General features: G+C 43.4%; 1 protein-coding gene across 1 annotated transcript; it reads right to left on the bottom strand.

Annotated features, from left to right (window-relative positions):
• Nucleotides 1–3946: 3946 nt before the first annotated feature.
• On the bottom strand, nt 3947–16891 carry LOC137376708 (chitin synthase chs-1-like). Its single transcript, XM_068045683.1, is given in 4 exon segments — nt 3947–4065; nt 4214–4498; nt 16697–16747; nt 16750–16891. Coding segments are annotated over 4 exon segments (597 nt in total).
• Between the last annotated feature and the right edge of the window lie 3088 nt (nt 16892–19979).

Raw genomic sequence — 19979 nt, 5'->3', positions numbered from 1 at the left:
TACTTCCTCCCTCCCTATGTTTATCACATCCAATACTTCACAGCCTTCTGCCTTGAGGACAATATCTGCATCATCCCCTTTTGTGAAGACAGACTCAAAGCATTCATTAAGAACTATACCAACATCTTCCGCCCCTACACATAGGTTACTTTTTTGGTCTTTTATGGGGCCTACTCTCTCCTTAGTTATCCTCTTAAACTTAATGTATGATAAAACATCTTTAGTTGCTAATATTCTTTTGTGCCCTCTCTTAGCTTTCCTAATTTCCTTTTTGATTTCACCCCTCCACTTTCTATACTCCTCTCAGCTTTCTGTAGTATTGAGTTCTTGGTGTCGGACATAAGCTTTCTTTTTCTGCCTTATCTTACCTCGTGAGCTCCTTGACATCCACGAAGCTCTAAATTTGGCTATCCCACCCTTTTTCTTTGTAGGAAAGTGTTTACTCTGAACTCATTGAATCTCTCCTTTGAATGCCTCCTACTGATCTGACACTGATTTACCTTCAAGTAGCTGTTTCCAGTCCATTTTCACGAAATCACCTTCAACTTAGTTAAATTGGCCTTGCCCCAATTGAGAACTCTACTCCTGTTCTATCCTCGTCCTTTTCCATAAATATGGGTGATTTGGAACCCTCTTGGTAGGGCTGAAGGGCCTTCAGTACACAGGAGGAAGAACAACAAATAAATCATGGAATCACAGATTGATACAGCACAGAAGGAGGCCATTCGGCTCATTGTGTCTGTGTCAGCTCTTTGGTTGAGCTATCTAATTAGTCCCACTCCCCTGCTCATTCTTCATAAACTGTAAATTGTTTACCTTCAAGTAGTTATCCAATTCCCCTTTGAATGTTACTATTGAATCTATATCCACCACTCTTTCAGGCAGTGCATTCCAGATAACAACTCAATGTGCAAAAAAAATGTTTCGTTATTTTGGCTCCAGTTCTTTTGCCAATCACTGTAAATCTGTGTCCTCTGGTTATTGACTTTTCTGCCACTGGAAACAATTTCTCTTTACTTATTTTACCAAAGCCAATTCTGATTTCAAATCCCAATACCAAATCTCCTCTTAACCTCCTCTGCTCCAAAAAAAAACAACCCCAGCTTCTCCAACCGCTCCACGTAAACTGAGGACCTTCATCACTGGTATCATTCCACTAAATCTCTTCTGCATTCTCTCCAAGGCTTTGACATCCTTCCTAAATTGCGGTATCCAGAATTGAAGACAACACAATAGCTGGGGCCTAGCCTGTGTTTAATAAAGGCTTAGCACAACTTTTTTGCTCTTGAATTGTATTCCTCCAAGAATAAACTCAAGGATCTGCTGTACTTTTCTAACACTCAAAATGATGGTGTGCTGCATGTGCACACTTCTGGCATGGCCTGTGCCCGATGCCATCTTGGTGAGGGCATTAATGTGGGCATTAGGGGTATGCGCTGAAGTATGCAGAGTAGGCAGATCAGTTCTGATGAAAGGTCACATACCTGAAAGTAATGGAGAGTATTGACTTTGTCCTGCCACCTTTAAATATTTGTGTACATTCACCCCCAGGTTTGTTCCTGCACTCCCTTTAAAATTGTATAATTTAAGTTACCTTGCCTCTCCTTATTCTTCCTACCAAAATGCATCACTTCACTTTTCTTTGTGTTAATTTCTTCTGTCATGTGTCTGCCCATTTCACCAGTCAATGTCCTCCTGAAGTCTATTACTATCCTCCTCATTGTTTGCTATATTTCTAAGTTTTGTGTTATCTGCACACCTTGCAATTATGCCCTGTATATCCAAATCAATAATGTATATCAAAAAGACCAGTGGTCTGAATACCAACCCCTGAGAAATATCAGTGTATATGCCCCTGCCATCTGAAAAGCAACCATTCAACATTACTCGCATATAAGAACAAAATACTGCAGATGCTGGAACTCTGAAATGAGAACAGAAAGTGCCGGAAATACTCAGCAGGTCTGGGAGCATCTGTGGAGAGAGAAACAGAATTAACCTTTCAAGTCTGCAACCCTTCATCAGATGCTGCCAGGCAGACTGAGTACTTCCAGCACTTTCTGTTCACAATTCAACACTACTCTCGGCTTTTTGTCCATTGGCCAATTTCATACTCACGGTCTCTCTAATCCCACGTTTTAATTTTAGTTTTAATTTAAGTCTAGTAACCCAGTTCACTTTAGCTAGCTCAGCTTTCATATGCACAAGTTTCCCTTATTTAAGTTTAAAATACTAGTCCGAGACTCACTTCTCTCTTTCAAACTGGATGCAAAATTCAATATTATTGTGGTCACTGCTACTTAAAGGTGCCTTTACTCTGAGGTCATTAATTAATCCTGCCACATTACACAATACCAAGTCTAATATAACCTACTCTCTAGTTGGTTCCACAATGTACTGCTCTAAGAAACTATCTTGAAAGCATTCTACAAACTTCTCGTGCAGGCTGCGACTGCTAAATTGATTTTTCCAGTTTATATGTAGATTAAAATCACCCATGATTATTGACATTCCTTGATCACAAGCACTCTTGTATTATTTGTCTTACATTGTGGTTACTGTTAGGGGGCCTGTAGACCACTCCCACTAGCGACTTCTTTCCCCTACTATTCCTCATCGCCACCCAATCCATTTCTACATCCAGATCTGAACCAAGGTCATCTCTAACTATGGCACCAATGCCATCCTTGATTAACAGTGCTGCCCCTCCACATTTACCTAGCTTCCTATTCTTCTTGAATGTCATACACCCCTCAATCCTTGTCATCCTGCAGCCACGTCTCTGTATTGGCTATCAGATCATATTTAGTTACTTCAATGTGCGCTATCATTTCATCTACTTTGTTATGAATGCTACGTGCTTTCAGAAAGAGTCTTTAATTTTGTCTTTGTTATCTTTGTAACATCGAGTATTGACTGTTGCTGTGTTCTTCGATTTTTCTCTCTGTCCCTTCCTGCCATTCTCTGACATTCATTTCCCATAATATTATTCTGACTCTACTCCCTGATTTGCTACATCTACCCAATCCTAATTCCTCACCCTCCCTTGTTTAGTTTAAAGCCCTCTCTACTTCCCTACTTTGTTAGAACACTGGTCTCAGCACGGTTCAGTGCAGACTGTCCCAATAGTGCAGGCCCCACTTTCTCCAGTACTGGTGCCAGTGCCCCAGGAATCAAAACCCACTTCTCCAACACCAGTCTTTGAGCCATGTATTCGTTTTGCTAATATATGTGTCCTTTGCCAACTGACACGTGGCTCAAGTAATAATCCAGAGATTATTACCCTTGAGGTTATGCTCTTCAATTTGGTGCCTTGCTCCTCATACTGTCTCAGCAGAACCTCTTTCCTAGTCCTGCCTATGTCGTCGGTATCTACACGGACCACGACAACTGGATCCTCCACCTCCCACTCCAAGTTCCTGTCCAGCCCTGAGCAGATGTCCCGAACCCTGACACTGGGCAGGCAACATAGCCTTCTCAACTCACGTTCTTGGCTGCACAGTACAGTGTCAATCCCCCTCATTATACTATCCCCTACTATCACTACATTCCTTTTTGCTCCCCCCATTTGAATGTCTTCCTGTTCCACCGTGTCATGGCCAGTCTGCTCATCTACCTTGTAGACCCTGCTTTCATCCACTCAGGTTGAGAGCATCTCAAACCTGTTTGACAATTGCAAAATCTGAGGCTCCTCCACTACTGTCTTCTCAGTCCCTTTACTTGCCTCACTCATGGTCATATCCTACTGTCCCTCACTGCTGATCAAAACAGATGAGGGAAAAGACACAGGAAAGTGGCTGTATTTAACAGCAAGACCTCAATATCATATTTTCCTTCTGTTTCCCAGCCAGCCTAATTGATAGACTACTGCGAGGCGGGAAAAATAGCGGCAGGAGGCTGCAGTCAGGCACCCTCAGGGAGAGACGCCGGAAATCATGATCACGGGTCAGGCTTCAGGTGGGGGCAGGTTGGCAAGTCGCAGGGAAGACATCAGTTGCAGGGCGGCTGGATGGGGGTGGGGAGGGTGGGGTGGTGGAGAGCGACAGATCACAAGCCAAGCTTCAGCTGGGGGTTTGGCCAATACAATAGGTCATTAAGACTCTTCCACATTCAAGCATAATGGTTTATTCCAGAGCATATTGGTGCCAACATGCTAAAAAAAATCTACTTCAACAAAATTGCGTACGCTACAAATTAAATGGATAACACTGACCTGCTACCATCAAACAAATTGTGGATGGCCCGACAAGAGTTGCTATCATATATATGATTTGGTAGAGGAGAAATGGTCTTGAAATACATGGGTTTCTTTTTGATGTCTGCAATCCGATTCCGAGCAGATCAATGGTATTTGCTATTTTTGATGGATCCCAGCGTCGGCGTTGATTGAAGAACTCCTTGAATTCCTGAGGGGCATTGGTGTATGAGTCTGATCCTGCACAGTATTCAATACGCCAACCTTGCTGCAGCAGCAAGAGGCAAAGCCACCTGTCTTCACCTGTAAGGTATATTCAAGTCACATGATAATAACATTAAAAAATGAACTAGAGCTGATAAGAAAGAAAGAATTGTCATTTATACAGTGCATTTCACAATCTCAGGACATCTCAAGGTTCTTAACAGCCAAGAAAGTACTTTTAAATTGTAGTCACTGTTGTAATGTGGGAAAGTGACAGCCAATTTGTGCACAGCAAGATTCCACAAGAACAATGCGATTATGACTGGATCGCTTGTTTTTGGTATTGGTTGAGGGATAACGATTGGCCAAGGCACTGGGAAAACTGCCCTGCACATGTTAAAATAATGCTGTGAGAGAGCAGACGAGGCCTTGGCTTAACATTGCACTCGGAAGACGGCACCTCCAGCAGTGCAACAGTCCCTCAGGGCTGCACTGAAGTGTCAGCCTGGATTATGTGGAGGGGACTTGAAACATGACCTTTTGCCTCAGAGGTGAGAGTGTTACCAGTGAGCCAAGGGCAATACTTAGTAAAAGCAAAATACTGCAGATGCTGGAAATCTGAAATAAAAACAAGAAATGCTGGAACCACTCAGCAGGTCTGGCAGCATCTGTGGAAAGAGAAGCAGAGTTAACGTTTCGGGTCAGTGACCCTTCTTCGGAACTGACAAATATTAGAAAAGTCACAGGTTATAAGCAAGTGAGGTGGGGGTGAGGCAAGAGACAACAAAGGAGGTCTAGATTGGACCAGGCCACATAGCTGACCAAAAGGTCACGGAACAAAGGCAAACAATATGTTAATGGTGTGTTGAAAGACAAAGCATTAGTACAGATTAGGTGTAAATACACTGAATATTGAACAGCAGCAAGTGCAAACCTGAAAAAAAAACAGTGGGTAAGCAGACTGAACAAACTAAGATAAAATGAAATAAATGCAAAAAAAAGGATTGTAAAAAAAAAGGAAGAAAAAATAACTAAAAATGAAAGTAAAATGGGGGGCTGTCATGCTCTGAAATGACTGAACTCAATGTTCAGTCCGGCAGGCTGTAGTGTGCCTAATCGGTAAATGAGATGCTGTTCCTCGAGCTTGCGTTGATGTTCACTGCAATGCTGCAGCAATCCCAGGACAGAGATGTGAGCATGAGAGCAGGGGGGAGTGTTGAAATGGCAAGCAACCGGAAGCTCAGGGTCCTGCTTGCGGACTGAGCGGAGATGTTTCGCAAAGCGGTCACCCAGTCTGCGCTTGGTCTCCCCAATGTAGAGGAGACCACACTGTGAGCAGCGAATACAGTATACTGCATTGAAAGAAGTACAAGTAAATCGCTGCTTCACCTGAAAGGAGTGTTTGGGGCCTGGGATAGTGAGGAGAGAGGAGGTAAATGGGCAGGTATTACACCTCCTGCGATTGCAGGGGAAGGTGCCCTGGGATGGGGACGAGATAGTCGGGGTAATGGAGGAGTTCCCTTCGGAATGCTGACAGGGGAAGGGAGGGGAAGAAGAGACTGGTAGTGGCATCACGCTGGAGGTGGCAGAAATGGCGGAGGATGATCCTTTGGATATGGAGGCTGGTGGGGTGAAAAGTGAGGACAAGGGGAACCCTGTCACGGTTCTGGGAGGGAGGGGAAGGGGTGAGGGCAGAGGTGCGGAGAATGGGTCGGACACGGTTGAGGGCCCTGTCAACCACAGTGGGGGGAAATCCTCGGTTGAGGAAAAAGGAGGTCATATCAGAAGCACCGTCATGGAAGGTAGCATCATCAGAGCAGATGCATTGGAGAAGGAGAAACTGGGAGAATGGAATGGAGTCCTTACAGGAGGTAGGGTGTGAAGAAGTGTAGTCGAGGTAGCTGTGGGAGTCGGTGGGCTTATAATGGATATTAGTAGACAACCTATCCCCAGAGATGGAGACAGAGAAATCAAGAAAGGGAAGGGAAGTGTCAGAGATGGACCATGTAAAGGTGGGAAAAGGGTGGAAATTGGAAGCAAAGTTGATAAAGTTTTCCAGTTCGGGGTGGGAGCAGCTAACGGCACCGATACAGTCATCAATGTACCGGAAAAAGAGTTGGGGGAGGGGGCCTGAATAGGACTGGAACAAAGAATGCTCGACATATCCAACAAAAAGACAGGCATAACTAGGACCCATGCGGGTACCCATAGCGACACCTTTTACTTGAAGGAAGTGCGTGGAAGTAAGGAGAAGTTGTTCAATGTGAGAACAAGTTCAGCGAGGTGGACGAGGGTGGTGGTGGGTGGGGACTGGTTGGGCCTCTGTTCCAGGAAGAAGCGGAGAGCACTCAAACCATCCTGGTGGGGGATGGAGGTGTAGAGAGATTGGACGTCCATAGTGAAGAGGAGGCGGTTGGGACCGGGAAACTGGAAATTGTCAAAATGACGTAGGGCGTCAGAAGAGTCACGGATGTAGGTGGGAAGAGACTGGACCAGCGGAGAAAAGATAGCGTCTAGATAGGAAGAAATAAGTTCAGTTGGGCAGGAGCAGGCTGACACAATGGGTCTGCCGGGACAGTCCCGTTTGTGGATTTTGGGAAGGAGGTAGAAGCGGGCTGTCCGGGGTTGTGGGACTATGAGGTTGGAAGCTATAGAGGGAAGATCTCCAGAGGAGATGAGGTCAGTGACAGTCCTTTGGACAGTGGCTTGATGTTCGGTGGTGGGGTCATGGTCCAGAGGGAGGTAGGAAGAAGTGTCCGTGAGTTGGCGTTGAGCTTCTGCAAGGTAGAGGTCGGTACGCTATACGACAACAGCACCACCCTTGTCTGCAGGTTTGATGACCATGTCGAGGTTAGACCTGAGAGAACGGAGTGCCTCAAGTTCAGAGGGGGACAGGTTAGAGTGAGTGAGGGGGGCAGAGAAATTGAGACGACCAATGCCTCGCCGACAGTTTTCAATGAAGAGATCAAGAGCGGGTAAGAGGCCAGGGTGAGGGGTCCAGGTAGAGGGAGAATGCTGGAGGCGGGTGAATGGGTCTGCTGGTCGGGGGGAGGACTCCTGGTCAAAGAAAGTGAGCTCGGAGGCGACGGAAGAAGAGCTCAACGTCATGCCGAGCGCGAAATTCATTGAGGTGGGGGCGTAAGGGGATAAAACTGAGACCTTTGCTGAGTACAGAACGCTCAGCATCAGAGAGGGTGAGGTCAGAGGGTATAGTGAATACACGGCAAGGGGTCAGATCAGAAGGGGTGGGGTCAGAGGGAAGTGAAGCGGAGGGAGGATCTGGAGGGGCATTAGTCCCCATCAGCTGCTGGAGCTTGCGTTCCTTAACACCTGAAAGGAAGAAAAAAAGTTTTTTGTTAATGCGTCGGATGAGACGAAAGATGAAATGAAACTGCGGAGTAGAACAGCTTTGAGATAAGGTGAGATGGTGCTGCTGGAGAGAGAGTTCCAGTGTGTGATGTGGCGACGCATAGCACTGTGTGGATCTCAGGATGCGGCGAGAGTAGCAGTCCGAGGAACGTTGTATTTCTCGGAGATACCTGTGATCCTGGGTGGTTTCAAAGCATGATGGGTGAAACTGCAGTTGGAATCCACGTGGAATAAGTCGGAGCTGGAGACAGTCACTGAGGAAGGAGATGTGGCTGTGAAAATGAGTTTTGGTAGATACCTTATCAAACACCAGGAGGGAAATAGAAAGCAATGAAGGAACAAGGTAAAAGAGACAAACGAAAATCCCGTCGGAGAGAAGAGCAGAACTTCTTCAAGGTAGGCATTCCTTAGTAACTTAGTAAAATACTTAGTAACATATGTACTGTCAGGATTGATGATAAAAACAATGCATTCTTACATCTAGGAAGGGTTTGTTGAAGCTAAAGTTTAGGGAGATGTGTGGATGCCAGAGGTTGTTATCAGATTTACTGTATAATAACGGTGGGCACTGATAACCAAGCATTATTATTACAGCAAAAGCCCAGCCCATATGTGGAAGGTTACTGAGGCCACGAGTTTCTGCTTTGGGCGCAATCGGTGGCCCAGGCACAAATTGCGCTAGTTTTCAGAAGCGCTATTTTGCTCAAGTTACTGTTCAAATTATTTGATAACCACTGCAAGTTAAATCTGTCATGAATCAACGCAATCTGGCAGCACTTGAGAACATAATTTTTATTTTTTGTCCATTAAAAACATCCCTTGATACATTTATGAGCGATAACTTGGTGCAGTTTGATTAATACAGCTGAAAATGGATTTATCACAAAAAATAAGCATTTTTAATCAGTGCCCAGTCCACCACCTGTGAGTAACCTGAGATTAAATAACTAAAAATCATTTTTAAAAACTATACAGAACTATTTACCAATATTAATGTACAGCAGTCAGTTTCATTGTAAATTTTAAAAAAGCTTAAATGCTTTCAAAGGGTACTGTTACGACCTAGTGAAAAAGGGTCTCGGGTTCCCTCTCAGCCTTCAGCTGGTCTTACCGTAACAGGGTTTAATTTTAAACACACTGTGTTTTTAGCTCCCGCTTGGTGAATTCTTGTTCACTAACTTCCAATTATAAGGCAAAGAAACCAGCCAAACAGGTTTTCTTAGGTTTAAACAAATAAGGTTGAACTTTATTAAACTTAAAGCTCCAATCCGCCAGATGCTTATGGATAAGGGACACACCCATGCTAGCATGCATATGCTGTACAGACATACATGCAGACAGAGACAGAAAAGAGCAGAAGAAATAAAGTGGAAAAGTTTGAGCTAACAGCTGAAGATCGTTTTGGTTACTGTTCTTCCAACTCACTGTAAAGTCCTTGATTGTAGGTCGGTCTTGCTTTTCGTTGGAGCCCAGTATTCTTCTTAAACCTTGTTCAATGTGGGAAACTTTTCTCTCTTGAAGTTCATGTGTCCTCAGTGGGTCCAGAGGCTCGTGAGAAAAAGATGGGAGAAGACAGGAGAGGTCTTCTCACTCGAGGAGCAAACAGTCTTTCAGTTCAAACTCTTTGTACAATTCAGAAAAAAAACAGGTTGCCAAGCAGGTTAGTCATGTGACTAGCTGGTCTGACCATGTCTGTTTTTGGATTCTCTTGTCTTAGCTGACTCTGGAATGTCTCTTCTTTCACACACAATACCTGGTGCTCAAAGTCCATTGTGGGTTAAATTGGAGCAGGGAATAGCCCCTTTGTCCCTCCAAGCACTGTCAGTTCGTATGCAAAAAATGTTTTTCCAGCCAAGCATCTGGTGATTTTTTTTTAACAAGTCCTTCTTTCACTCCAGTAACAGTTTAAAATCAATGTTCATATGACAAAATTAGTATGCCTCATTCTTGGAAGATGGGGGCCTACATGACAGTACTTATTTGTGCCTTCGTTGTAGTTAAAATAATATTAACTTTAGATGTTTCTCAGAAGGCCCACAACTATGTGCAATTAACGGAAACTCTCTATAGTGATTCGATTTGTGGTGGGGCCAGCTTTATGGGCATACCTGGTGTGATGTTTTTTAAAACAGTGCAAAAGAATCCAGAATCTCTATTTGTGCTGGACATAATTTGTGCTTGAAATATCTTGCTAATGGCACTGGTTTTGCCGATTTTAGGCAAATTGTGCTGGAAGTATCAGTGCACCCTATGGGGAACTCCAGGCCAAGATGTGGAGGGTTGCAATGTCTGGAATGTTACAGACAACGCCCTGAAAGACCAAAACAATCATAAGATACTGTCAAGCACATCAGAAGTGCGATGATACAACATTCATGGACTAACCCTGAGGAGTTATGAAAAATGAACTTCGTCTTTTAAAAATTAACCTTTATTTTAAAAAGTGAACAATGATCCAAAATGGCCAATGAAGAAAGGGGATTACCGTTTTGTGTATTCAAACAGTCTGACAAAGACAATGGACAAATCTTCAAAGCCAAAAGGCATTAATGGAACCCATCTTACATCTATCCTAAAAACATTCCAGACTTGATTGTCTTCTTCTGAAACAAAGGAGCTGTGAAAAAGCCACATCCTGGGCCATTGTGTGATCACCAAAGGTGAGAAACCAGAATGTTTCCTAACAGGAGGTGAGAGGTAACACAGTTTTACCTTAAAACAAAGGGCCGAAATGTATATTCGCGCCGCCGTAATCGGTGGCTACGAAGACAATGGCGGCTTGACTGTGTAGGCCGCACATTGCAGAACAGTCACAATATTAAGTGCAATGACTCATTTAAACGGCTGGGGCGGACCGCCCACCCCGATGACATGGAGGGGCTGGGCTGTCCATCCCAAGCAGTGGCATCAGCAACCTCTGTGCAGGCACGAACAACATTTTTAAAGGGCTTTGAGCCCGACATTTCAATTTAAAAATTAAAAGATATATTGATGCAAAATTGATTTTAAAAATTAAATAAATGTTTCTTGCCCCTCTCCTACCCCCAATAATCATAGAATTAATTACCTACCCTCTGCCCCCCAAAATGCTTACCTTGTGCACCTGACCTCCCCTCCCCCCAAAGTTCATAAACTTTACACTTTACCTCTTCCCATCATCCCCTACACAATTCAACAGGTTTATCATAACCTTTCTCCCCGACAATACCCCCCTACCTCTTCCCCTTCTCTATCTGTTTCTTCTTGGGTGTCTGTGTGCAAGTTAATGCATGAGTGAATGAAGTAGTGATAATTTCGGGATTAGGCGGATTGATCAATAAACAATTGACTTTCTGTTTCTTAAAACCTACAAGAAAACCTGTCACTGTCTGTTTATTTGAAAAATAAAACACAAAGGGTCTGAGCCCTTAATACAAATACACTTGCTGATGTGAGGTGGGAGTTGAACAGTGGGAACCAGCCATGTCACACCAAATGGTCGCAACAAACTGGGGGCTCGAAACCACGATCGGAACCATCAGACAAATGAGAGATTTGGAAAACGGGAGGAAATTTAACCTGTAAAGTTTTGGGAAAATAAACTAACTGCTTTTCTTTTATTCTTCTGTTTTTTTTCTCTCTGGTGTTAGAAACAAAAGTGATGGCCACATTTAATGCTAAGGAGTTTGTAGAGCAGGGAGAGAGATCCCATGATAAGTTAAACAAATTAATTGTTGAAGATTTAAAAAGCTTAACTACAGAGGTAGAAATCACTTTCGGACAAAAGGCAAAGAAACCTGAACTGGTGAAAAGTCTAGCCAACAATTTAAAACTTAACCCTGAACTAGAAGAAAGCCTAGAATCAACGTCTGAAAAAATAATTCTCGCTAGAATTCAGATACAGCTGAAAAGGAAAGAGCTGCAATTTCAAAAGGGAAAAGGTAGAAATGGAGTTTCAGCTTCAAAAGGTAAAAGAGGAAAGAGTTTCAAAAGGAAAAAGAAGAAAGGGAGATGCAAAGAGAGGAAGTGGAAAGAAGGTTTGAGTTACAGAGACTACAAACCCAAAATGAAAATGCTGCTAGTCACTCAAACATTATCCCAAAGTCAGAGCAAAATTTTGACATGCTGAGACACTCAAGACTGGTGTCAAAATTTAATGAGGACGAGGTTGAGTCATATTTTATCTCATTTGAAAAAATAGTTACCTGGCTAAAAGAACCAAGAGAATTTTGGACTCTCTCTTACAAGGCGAGTTTATGGGTCGGGCCTGTGAAGCTTTTTCCCTGTTATCAGAAGAAAGTTCCTCTGATAAGGAACAAACTGAAACTACAATTCTAAATGCATATGAGCTGGTACCAGAAGCATATAGACAGAAATTCTGACATACCCAGAAAAGACCCATACAGACTTGCATTGAATTTGAAAGAATCAAACATATGGCTTTTGATTGTTGGATACGGTGGGCTGAATTTTACAAGCTCCTCAATGTCAGGGGCCGTGGCATGGGGCCCCATTAAATATTTGCATGAGTGGCCCTGCCGCATATTACTGGCGGTAACGAGGCCTTGGTGTGCCCGGCCCCCCCCCTCCAGTCACCAAGCAGTGGGGCCTTCATTTCAATATTAAAATGCATTAAAATAAATGTTAATGAACTTACCTGGACTGGATGACTGTCGCATGGCAATATTACAGCACTGGCCGCAACTCACGTGCCTTCTGAGGCGAGAAACTGATGGGGAGGTGCGGAGGAGTGTAGATTTCAGGGCGGGAGGGATGGGGGAGCAGGGAAAACACTTTCTCTTGGCTGTCGGTATGGTGGGAAGGGGTTGAAGGGCAAATGTTATGAGGCTGGGACGGGGGAGCGGGTGGTTGTCGCGATGGCAATCGAGTTTATTCGGGGTTAGCGGCCCGAAAACAGACATTTGAGGGGACTTGAAAGGGCCCCAGGTTGTAATAACATTTTCATAACAAATTCCTCTTTAAATATTACAATTGCATCTCAGGGCTTGAAGCCCTTTAAAAATGATGCCGCCACCTGCGCAAAGTGAGGCGCGTGAATGACATTCAGCCCGGTCTCTCAAGCTAGAATCCTCATATGAAAATTTCAGAGAAGTGATGTTGCTGAAAGAGTTTAAAAATAGCATCCCAAGTAGCATGAGAACCCACAGCGAAGAACAAAGAGTCACAAGAGTAAGGGAAACTGCAAAAATGCCCAAGGACTATGAATTAATACATAAATTCCTAATTCTGAATTAATTTGGTTCTTTTAACACACATAAGCTAGGAAGAGATGGCAAGGATGCAGAGGAAGCAGAAATGGCCCTGAGAAAAAAGGAGAGCAGGGAAAAATAACGCGACTAGTTTCCAACTTTTAAAAGAAGGAACCTGGGGATAAAGTAGTAAGGGTCTGCCTGACATGTTTCCATTGTGGCAAATTTGGGCATGTCCAGGCCAATTTTTGGTATGGCAAAAAAACAGCAGGAGGTGCTGCAGTCAAACCTGTATCTGTGGCTTTGAAAGTGATAAGTCTGGGTTCTAATATAACACAAGAGCAGAGCACATATCACAACTTTTTGCACAAAGGAAAAATTACTCCTTTTGTGTCCCAGGCACCACACAAGGAGATAATCCTCTTCAGGGATACTGGTTGTTTTCAGACCCCACTGGCAACCAAACGGACAGAAATGCCACTGAAAAGTAGAACAAACACCAGGGTATTTTGAAAAGGGCTTACTGGCAAATGCTTGAAAGTTCCCTTAGTTATAATTTACCTACAGAGTAAGTTGGTCACTGAGGTATTGACAGTCGGAATCATTCTGAGCTTGCCCATGCAGGGGGAAGACCTTTTGCTGGGCAATGACTTAGCAGGAAGCACAGTATTGTACCAGAGGGTCCAGATATGGTTAGCTGAAAGCTTTTTTAAAGATTTAAATAGGGACGAGGAAAGTTTCCAAACAGGAAAGCCAAGCTTGAGGAAGATGCCTAACCTAGTTGAAGTGCCAAAGGGGCACGCAGTGGAAGCTGGACAATCATCTGCGAGCAGTCGTCTCCAGAAGACATGGGGAAGATTAGGGAAACACTTATCTCTGAAGTAAAAGAAAAAGGGAAGGTAACATACCCTGAAGTGAACCACACTTGTGAAATCACAAGAGAACGAAAAATGAGGTCAGCATGGATCTACCCATTGAAGAATCACACAATCAGTTTCCAAATCCAAAACTACTCAAACCCAACAATTTAGAGTCAGAACTCAGCCAGAACAAGGGGCAGGAAGAAATCCCAGATATCTTGCAGAGGCTAAAAAACAATGGGCTGGATTATAAGAAGCCCTCAACATCATGATCCGTGATGGGGGTGGTGAGGGGGACCTGAAGATAGCTCCGGATGATGCCCGCCATGGACCTCGATACCGGCAGGGCCGACCTGATCTTCCCAGCGGCGGCGAGGCTCTGTGTCGGCCCCTCTGCCGCTGGGCGACGGGACCACAATAAACATATTCGAATTAATTACATTAATATATTTACATATCCATACTTCAGATCTTGTGGGCCCGCCGTGATGTTTGGCACGACAGCTGGCAATCCCGCATCTTCAGATTCCCATCCAGGGAAGCGAGGCACAACACTGGTGGGGAGGGGGGAGGAGGTAAATTGGTCAGTGTGCAGGGTGATGGGAACAGGGTCAAATAAACGTCATGCGTTTATGGGATGGTGGGAAACGTTGTACTTTAAACTTTGTGCAGTTTGCTGGGTGTGGGGAGGGAGGTCAAATGTTAAAGGTAAGTGGTTTGTGGGGGAAAGGGCAAATTGGTAATGTAATTGTTATTGGGGGTGGGAAAGGGGAGTTGGAACTTTATTTATTTAACTTTGGTGGGGGGAGGTGGTGTCTGTCTTTAAATATTTAAGTATGCCGGCCGGCTGGCTGGCTACTCTTTAAAAATGGCATCAGTGCCTGTGCACAGGTAGCTGATGCCAAAGCTGGAGATGGAAAGCCCACCCCCTCCACGAGATTCGGGGGTCAGGTCGCCCCCACTGTTTAATTGAGCCACCGTGCTTGAGATTACGGCAGCTCTTTGGTGTGCAGCCCACACGAGCAGAATGGTTAATGCTATCAATTGTGGAAGCAGTACTCAAGAGGTTAAAGCTTATACAGAAAATCTTGCTACAAGTGTAACAGAAATTTGCATATTACAAGCCTCATTAACAATCGCCTGGTCCTGAAGATTAATATCCCTAAAGTAGTACAAACTGGTGTGAGAGAAACTACAACCACATTTGGCAACACTGTAACCAAAAGAAATGTAATTTTTTGATGGTACCTCATGCATAGGAAGGATGATGAACAAACACATGCTGGAAGCCTAAGAAGTGAATGGAATGAATGTGTAAAGTGGTGTGATCCTAAACTATCTAATTGTTTCCTTTTCCCACTTTTCCAAACCCCAAAAACATAAAAATGAAATCCAAGGAATTTAATTTTTTCCATTTTAAGGGAGGTGTCACACACATCAGATGTGTGATGATAGAACATTCACAGACTAACCCTGAACCTTTGTCTTTTAAGAAAAAGAAACCTTTATTTTAAAAAGTGAACAATGGTCCAAAATGGCAACTGAAGGAAAGGGGATTAGCCTTTTATGTATTCAAATAGTCTGACAAAGACAACGGACAAATCTTCAAAGCCAAAAGGCATTAATGAAACCCATATTACACCTACCCTAAAAACATTCCAGAAATAAATGTCTTCTTCTAAATAAAGTAGGTGTGAAGTAGCCCCGTCCTGGGCCATTGTGTGGTCACCATGGATACGAAACCAAAATGTCTCCTTACAGGAGGTGAGAGGTGCCACAGTTTTATCTTGAAACAAAGACAGCCAGAGAGACAGAGCAAGAGAAACTGACACAGAAGGAGCTGTTACTTGTAACAGTTGGCATTCCAGAAAGCCAGAAAGCACCTTCCCTGCTGAAATAATCCAACATCTACAGCAGAGAGAGTGGGAAGAGACCCACCATCTTCAATAGACCCTTCAGTCAAGAGAGAAATCTACAATCATCTCAGGCCTGCAACTATCTGGAACTTAAGTTTCAAGAGAATTGAACAGTTTTATCATAACCCCCATGCCCGCCAAAAACCAACCTACCTCTTTCCCTCCCATGTTTCTTCTTGTGTGCGTGTGTGTCTCTGTCTGTATGTGTTTGTGTGTGTGTGTGTTTCTGTCTGTGTGTGTCTCTCTGTTTGTGTGTGTGTGTTTCTGTCTGTGTGTGTCTCTCTGTTTGTGTGTGTGTGTTTCTGTCTGTGTGTGTTTGTGTGTGTGTGTGTTTCTGTCTGTGTGTGTCTCTCTGTTTGTGTGTGTGTGTTTCTGTCTGTGTGTGTTTGTGTGTGTGTGCGTGCATGCGTGAGCGAATGCATGAGTGATTGAGTTTGCGACAATTTCAGGATAAGGCGTATTGATCAATAAACAATTGACTTTCTTTTTTTTCAAACCTACAAGAAAACCTGTCGCTGTCTGTTTATTTGAAAACACCAAGGGGTTAAACTCTTAATACAAATACACTTGCTCTGGTCAGGTAGGGAGTTGAACAGTTGGAACAACCCATGTCACACCACACGAGCGTAACAATACCAAGGGCAGTGACAGCAAGGAGCAAATCAAGGTTGCATAACTTTTCGCCCATGCGCTCAAAACTCATTAAACTTTTTAAAAGCCTTAAAAGAAGTAATATGACACTCTTGTGGGAGGAAGACGGTGCTCCCAGCACTCTTGGTTGACATTTTCTTTAATTAACAACAATTTAAGAGTTTCATGGTGACTCAGCCAGTTTGACGGGAGACTCTAGAATAAGCTGGGTAGAAGCACATGTGCCTCTGAGGCAAGAGACGTAGGAGATTAAAAAATACTGCTATGAGCTGTTTATCAAAAACAGACTATAGATGGGAACATTTATCTTACCTTGATCATACTGAAAGTGGTCCAGTGCACTAATGGGCTTCATTGTATACCTTTCAAAACATTATCATCCATTAGAGCTGCTGCTCTGAACAAACTGAAGCATCCTGGACTACACAGTACGCACCCGAACATGTGTTCAGCTGACTTCTGTAACCAATGACCAACAGCATATTCAAACCTCTGGTACCAGACCATAGGACCTAAAACGTATAAAAAGAAAAGAGCTAGTGTTCTACATCCGGTCTGATTTTACATTTATGGTGCCATCCATTTTATAGGGGCAAGTAATTGCCAGTGATTGTAAAACACAATTACAGTGAGCACTGCTGTAGTTAAATAAGAGTGAAAGTATTAGAAGTTGAATATTATTGTGATAATTTTATTCAGAACCTATTCTTGGTGGTGAAGATATAGGCCACCAAACTGTAAATAAACAAAGCATACTTTGTAACAGTAATTCTCTAGTGAGACTCCAAAGATAAAACTAGGGGAATGGTTCATGTTCCTTATTGTTCTGTTGAGTAGACCAATGTAGGTAGATGGAATTAAGATACAGATTAGCTCTGATCTATTTGAATGGTGGAGCAGACTTGAGGGGCTGAATGGCCTATGCCTGTTCCGATGTACCCATGACTGACCATTCACCCCCAAGAAAATTTTCCATTATTTTAAATAGGAACTACTAATCATCTGAATTTGAAAAAAAAATCAAACAGTGACATCACAGGAAAGTTATAAGGTGATTTGTCAGTGAGTAATTGTTATTAGAGAGTGTCTGTAAATAGCTTGGTTCATACACTGCTGTTAGGGTGCATGTGTTAATAACTGAAATTAGAAAACATAAAATAAAAATAAAAGAAACGTTTAATTATTAACCTTATCATTAATTAAGAGATACAAGCAGAAGGGAAGTAAGAAGCTGGTGAGTCTACTGCTTTATTTTATTCTATTTTGTTTCAAGCAGTGAGGTTTATTGTATTACCAAGGTTTAAGTTAGTACAGTAAGTTGTGGTGAGGAGACGCATTAATTAAAAAAAAAGAAAATAATTAATTAGTTAATTAAAATATAATAAAGATGGCAGGGCAGGGGTTGTGTTGTGGCTGAGGTATGTGGGAGTTGGTGGATGCCAGTGCAATCCATGGCAACCACGCCTGCAGTGTCTACTGTTCGAGGAGCTTCAGTTCAGAGTTAATGAGCTGCAGGCCAAGCTACAGACACTACAATGAATCAGGGAGGGTGAAAGCTACCTGGACACTTTGTTCCAGAAGGCAGTCACACCACTTAGGATAGGATCTTCTGCTTTGGTCAATGGTTAGGGACAGAGGGAGTTTGACTGCAAGTGAGGCAGGTATGGGGATCAAGAAGGCAGAAGTGGAGGAGCCTCAGTCCTTTTTTAAAAATTATTCATTCATGGGATGTGGGCATCGCAGGCCAGGCCAGCATTTATTGCCCATCCCTAATTGCCCTTGCTACAGCATGTAAGAGTCAACCACATTGTTGTGGGTCTGGAGTCACATGTAGGCCAGACCAGGTAAGGACAGCAGATTTCCTTCCCTAAAGGACATTAGTGAACCAGATGGGTTTTTACAACAATCGACAATGGTTTCATGGCCATCATTAGACCAGCTTTTAATTCCAGATTTATTAATTGAATTCAAATTCCACCTTCTGCTGTGGTGGGATTCAAACCCATGTCCCCAGAGCAATACCCTGGGTCTCTGGGTTACTAGTCCAGTGACAATACCACTACGCCACTGCCTCCTTGCAATTGTCCAACAGGTTTGAGGTTCGTTCAGCTTGTATGTATGAGAGTGAGGGTTGCAGGGTGGATGAGAAAACTGACCATGGCACATGGTACAGGAAGCCATTCAAGAGGGGGGAGTATATAGGAGCGTAATGGGAATAGTAGACAGTATAGTCAGGGGAATAGACAGAGTTCTCTGTAACCAAGAGCGAGAATCCAGAAGGCTGTGAAGCCTTCCCTGGTGCCAGGTTTCGGGATATCTGCTCAGGGCTGGAGAGGAACTTGTAGTAGGAAGGGTAGATCCAGTTGTTATGGTCAACGTACATACCAATGACATAGGTAGTACCAAGTGTGGCTAAGGGAGTATAAGCAGCTAGGGACTAAATTAAAAATCAGGAAATCAAAGATAATAATCTCTGGATTAATACCTGAGCCACAAGCAAATTGGTGCAGGTAAATTAGATTAGGGAGTTGAATGCGTGGCTCAAAGATTGGTGTGGGCAGAATGGGGTTTTGATTCATGGGGTGCTGGCAGCCGTACTGGGGAAAGTGGGAGTTGTATCGTAGGGATGGTCTTCATCTGAACCATGCTGGGACCAGTGTTCTGGCAAGTCATATAACTCGGGTTATAAGAGGGCTTTATACGAAGTAGTTGGGACGGGGGATCACGTGAGAAAAGATGAGCTATAATAAGGGAAGGGACAAGGTAATAGATCAAAGCAGCAATAAGGATAATGATAATCAGAGTGTGGCAGGAAGGACAGAGTATACAAACTTATGAGTGAGCTCGCAGAAAAGACCAGAAGCTGCAAAAACAGGAAAAAGACAGAACTGAAGGCGATGTATCTGAATGCATGCAGTATTCACTACTATTCATGTAGCATTAGCGATACCTTAATTTTCTGAGTCATATCCAACTTTAGGCAGTAACGTCTGACATACATTCAGAAGTTGCTGTTTCCTTAAGCTAAGTAAAAGGTAGGTTGACTTAGTCACCACTGAATGTAATTCACTGATCCAGCTCAGGAAAGTGGCGACAGCAGTACTATCTTCCAATATACACATGAAGAATACAATAGTTACATGCTCAGGACACAGCACACCAGCTTCTGTAGTAGCAGAGAATCACAGAATCATATGTCACAAAAGCAGGCCATTCAGCCCAACGTGCCTCTTTGTAACAGCAATGCAATTATTCTCAGTCTCCTCTCTTTTCCGATAGCCCTGCAACTTTTCCTTTACATGTATATATCCGATTCCCTTTTGAAAGCTACTATCGAATTTGCTTCCACCACCCTTTCAGGTAGTGCATTCTAAATCATAACAATTTGCTTCATAAACAAAATTCTCCTCATTTCCACCCTGGACTTTTTGGCAATTATCGTAAATCTGTGTCCTCTGCATTACTGACTATCCTGGCCATGGGAACTATTTCTCCCTATCTATATCAAAACCCTCATAATTTTGAAGACCTCAATTAAAGCTCCCTTAACGAGAACAATCCCAGCATCTCCAGCCTCTCCACATAACGGAACTCC

This window comes from Heterodontus francisci, chromosome 13 (genome assembly GCF_036365525.1).
Source record: "Heterodontus francisci isolate sHetFra1 chromosome 13, sHetFra1.hap1, whole genome shotgun sequence".
In the NCBI taxonomy this organism is placed as follows: domain Eukaryota; kingdom Metazoa; phylum Chordata; class Chondrichthyes; order Heterodontiformes; family Heterodontidae; genus Heterodontus; species Heterodontus francisci.
This window is presented reverse-complemented; position numbering and strand designations above follow the sequence as displayed.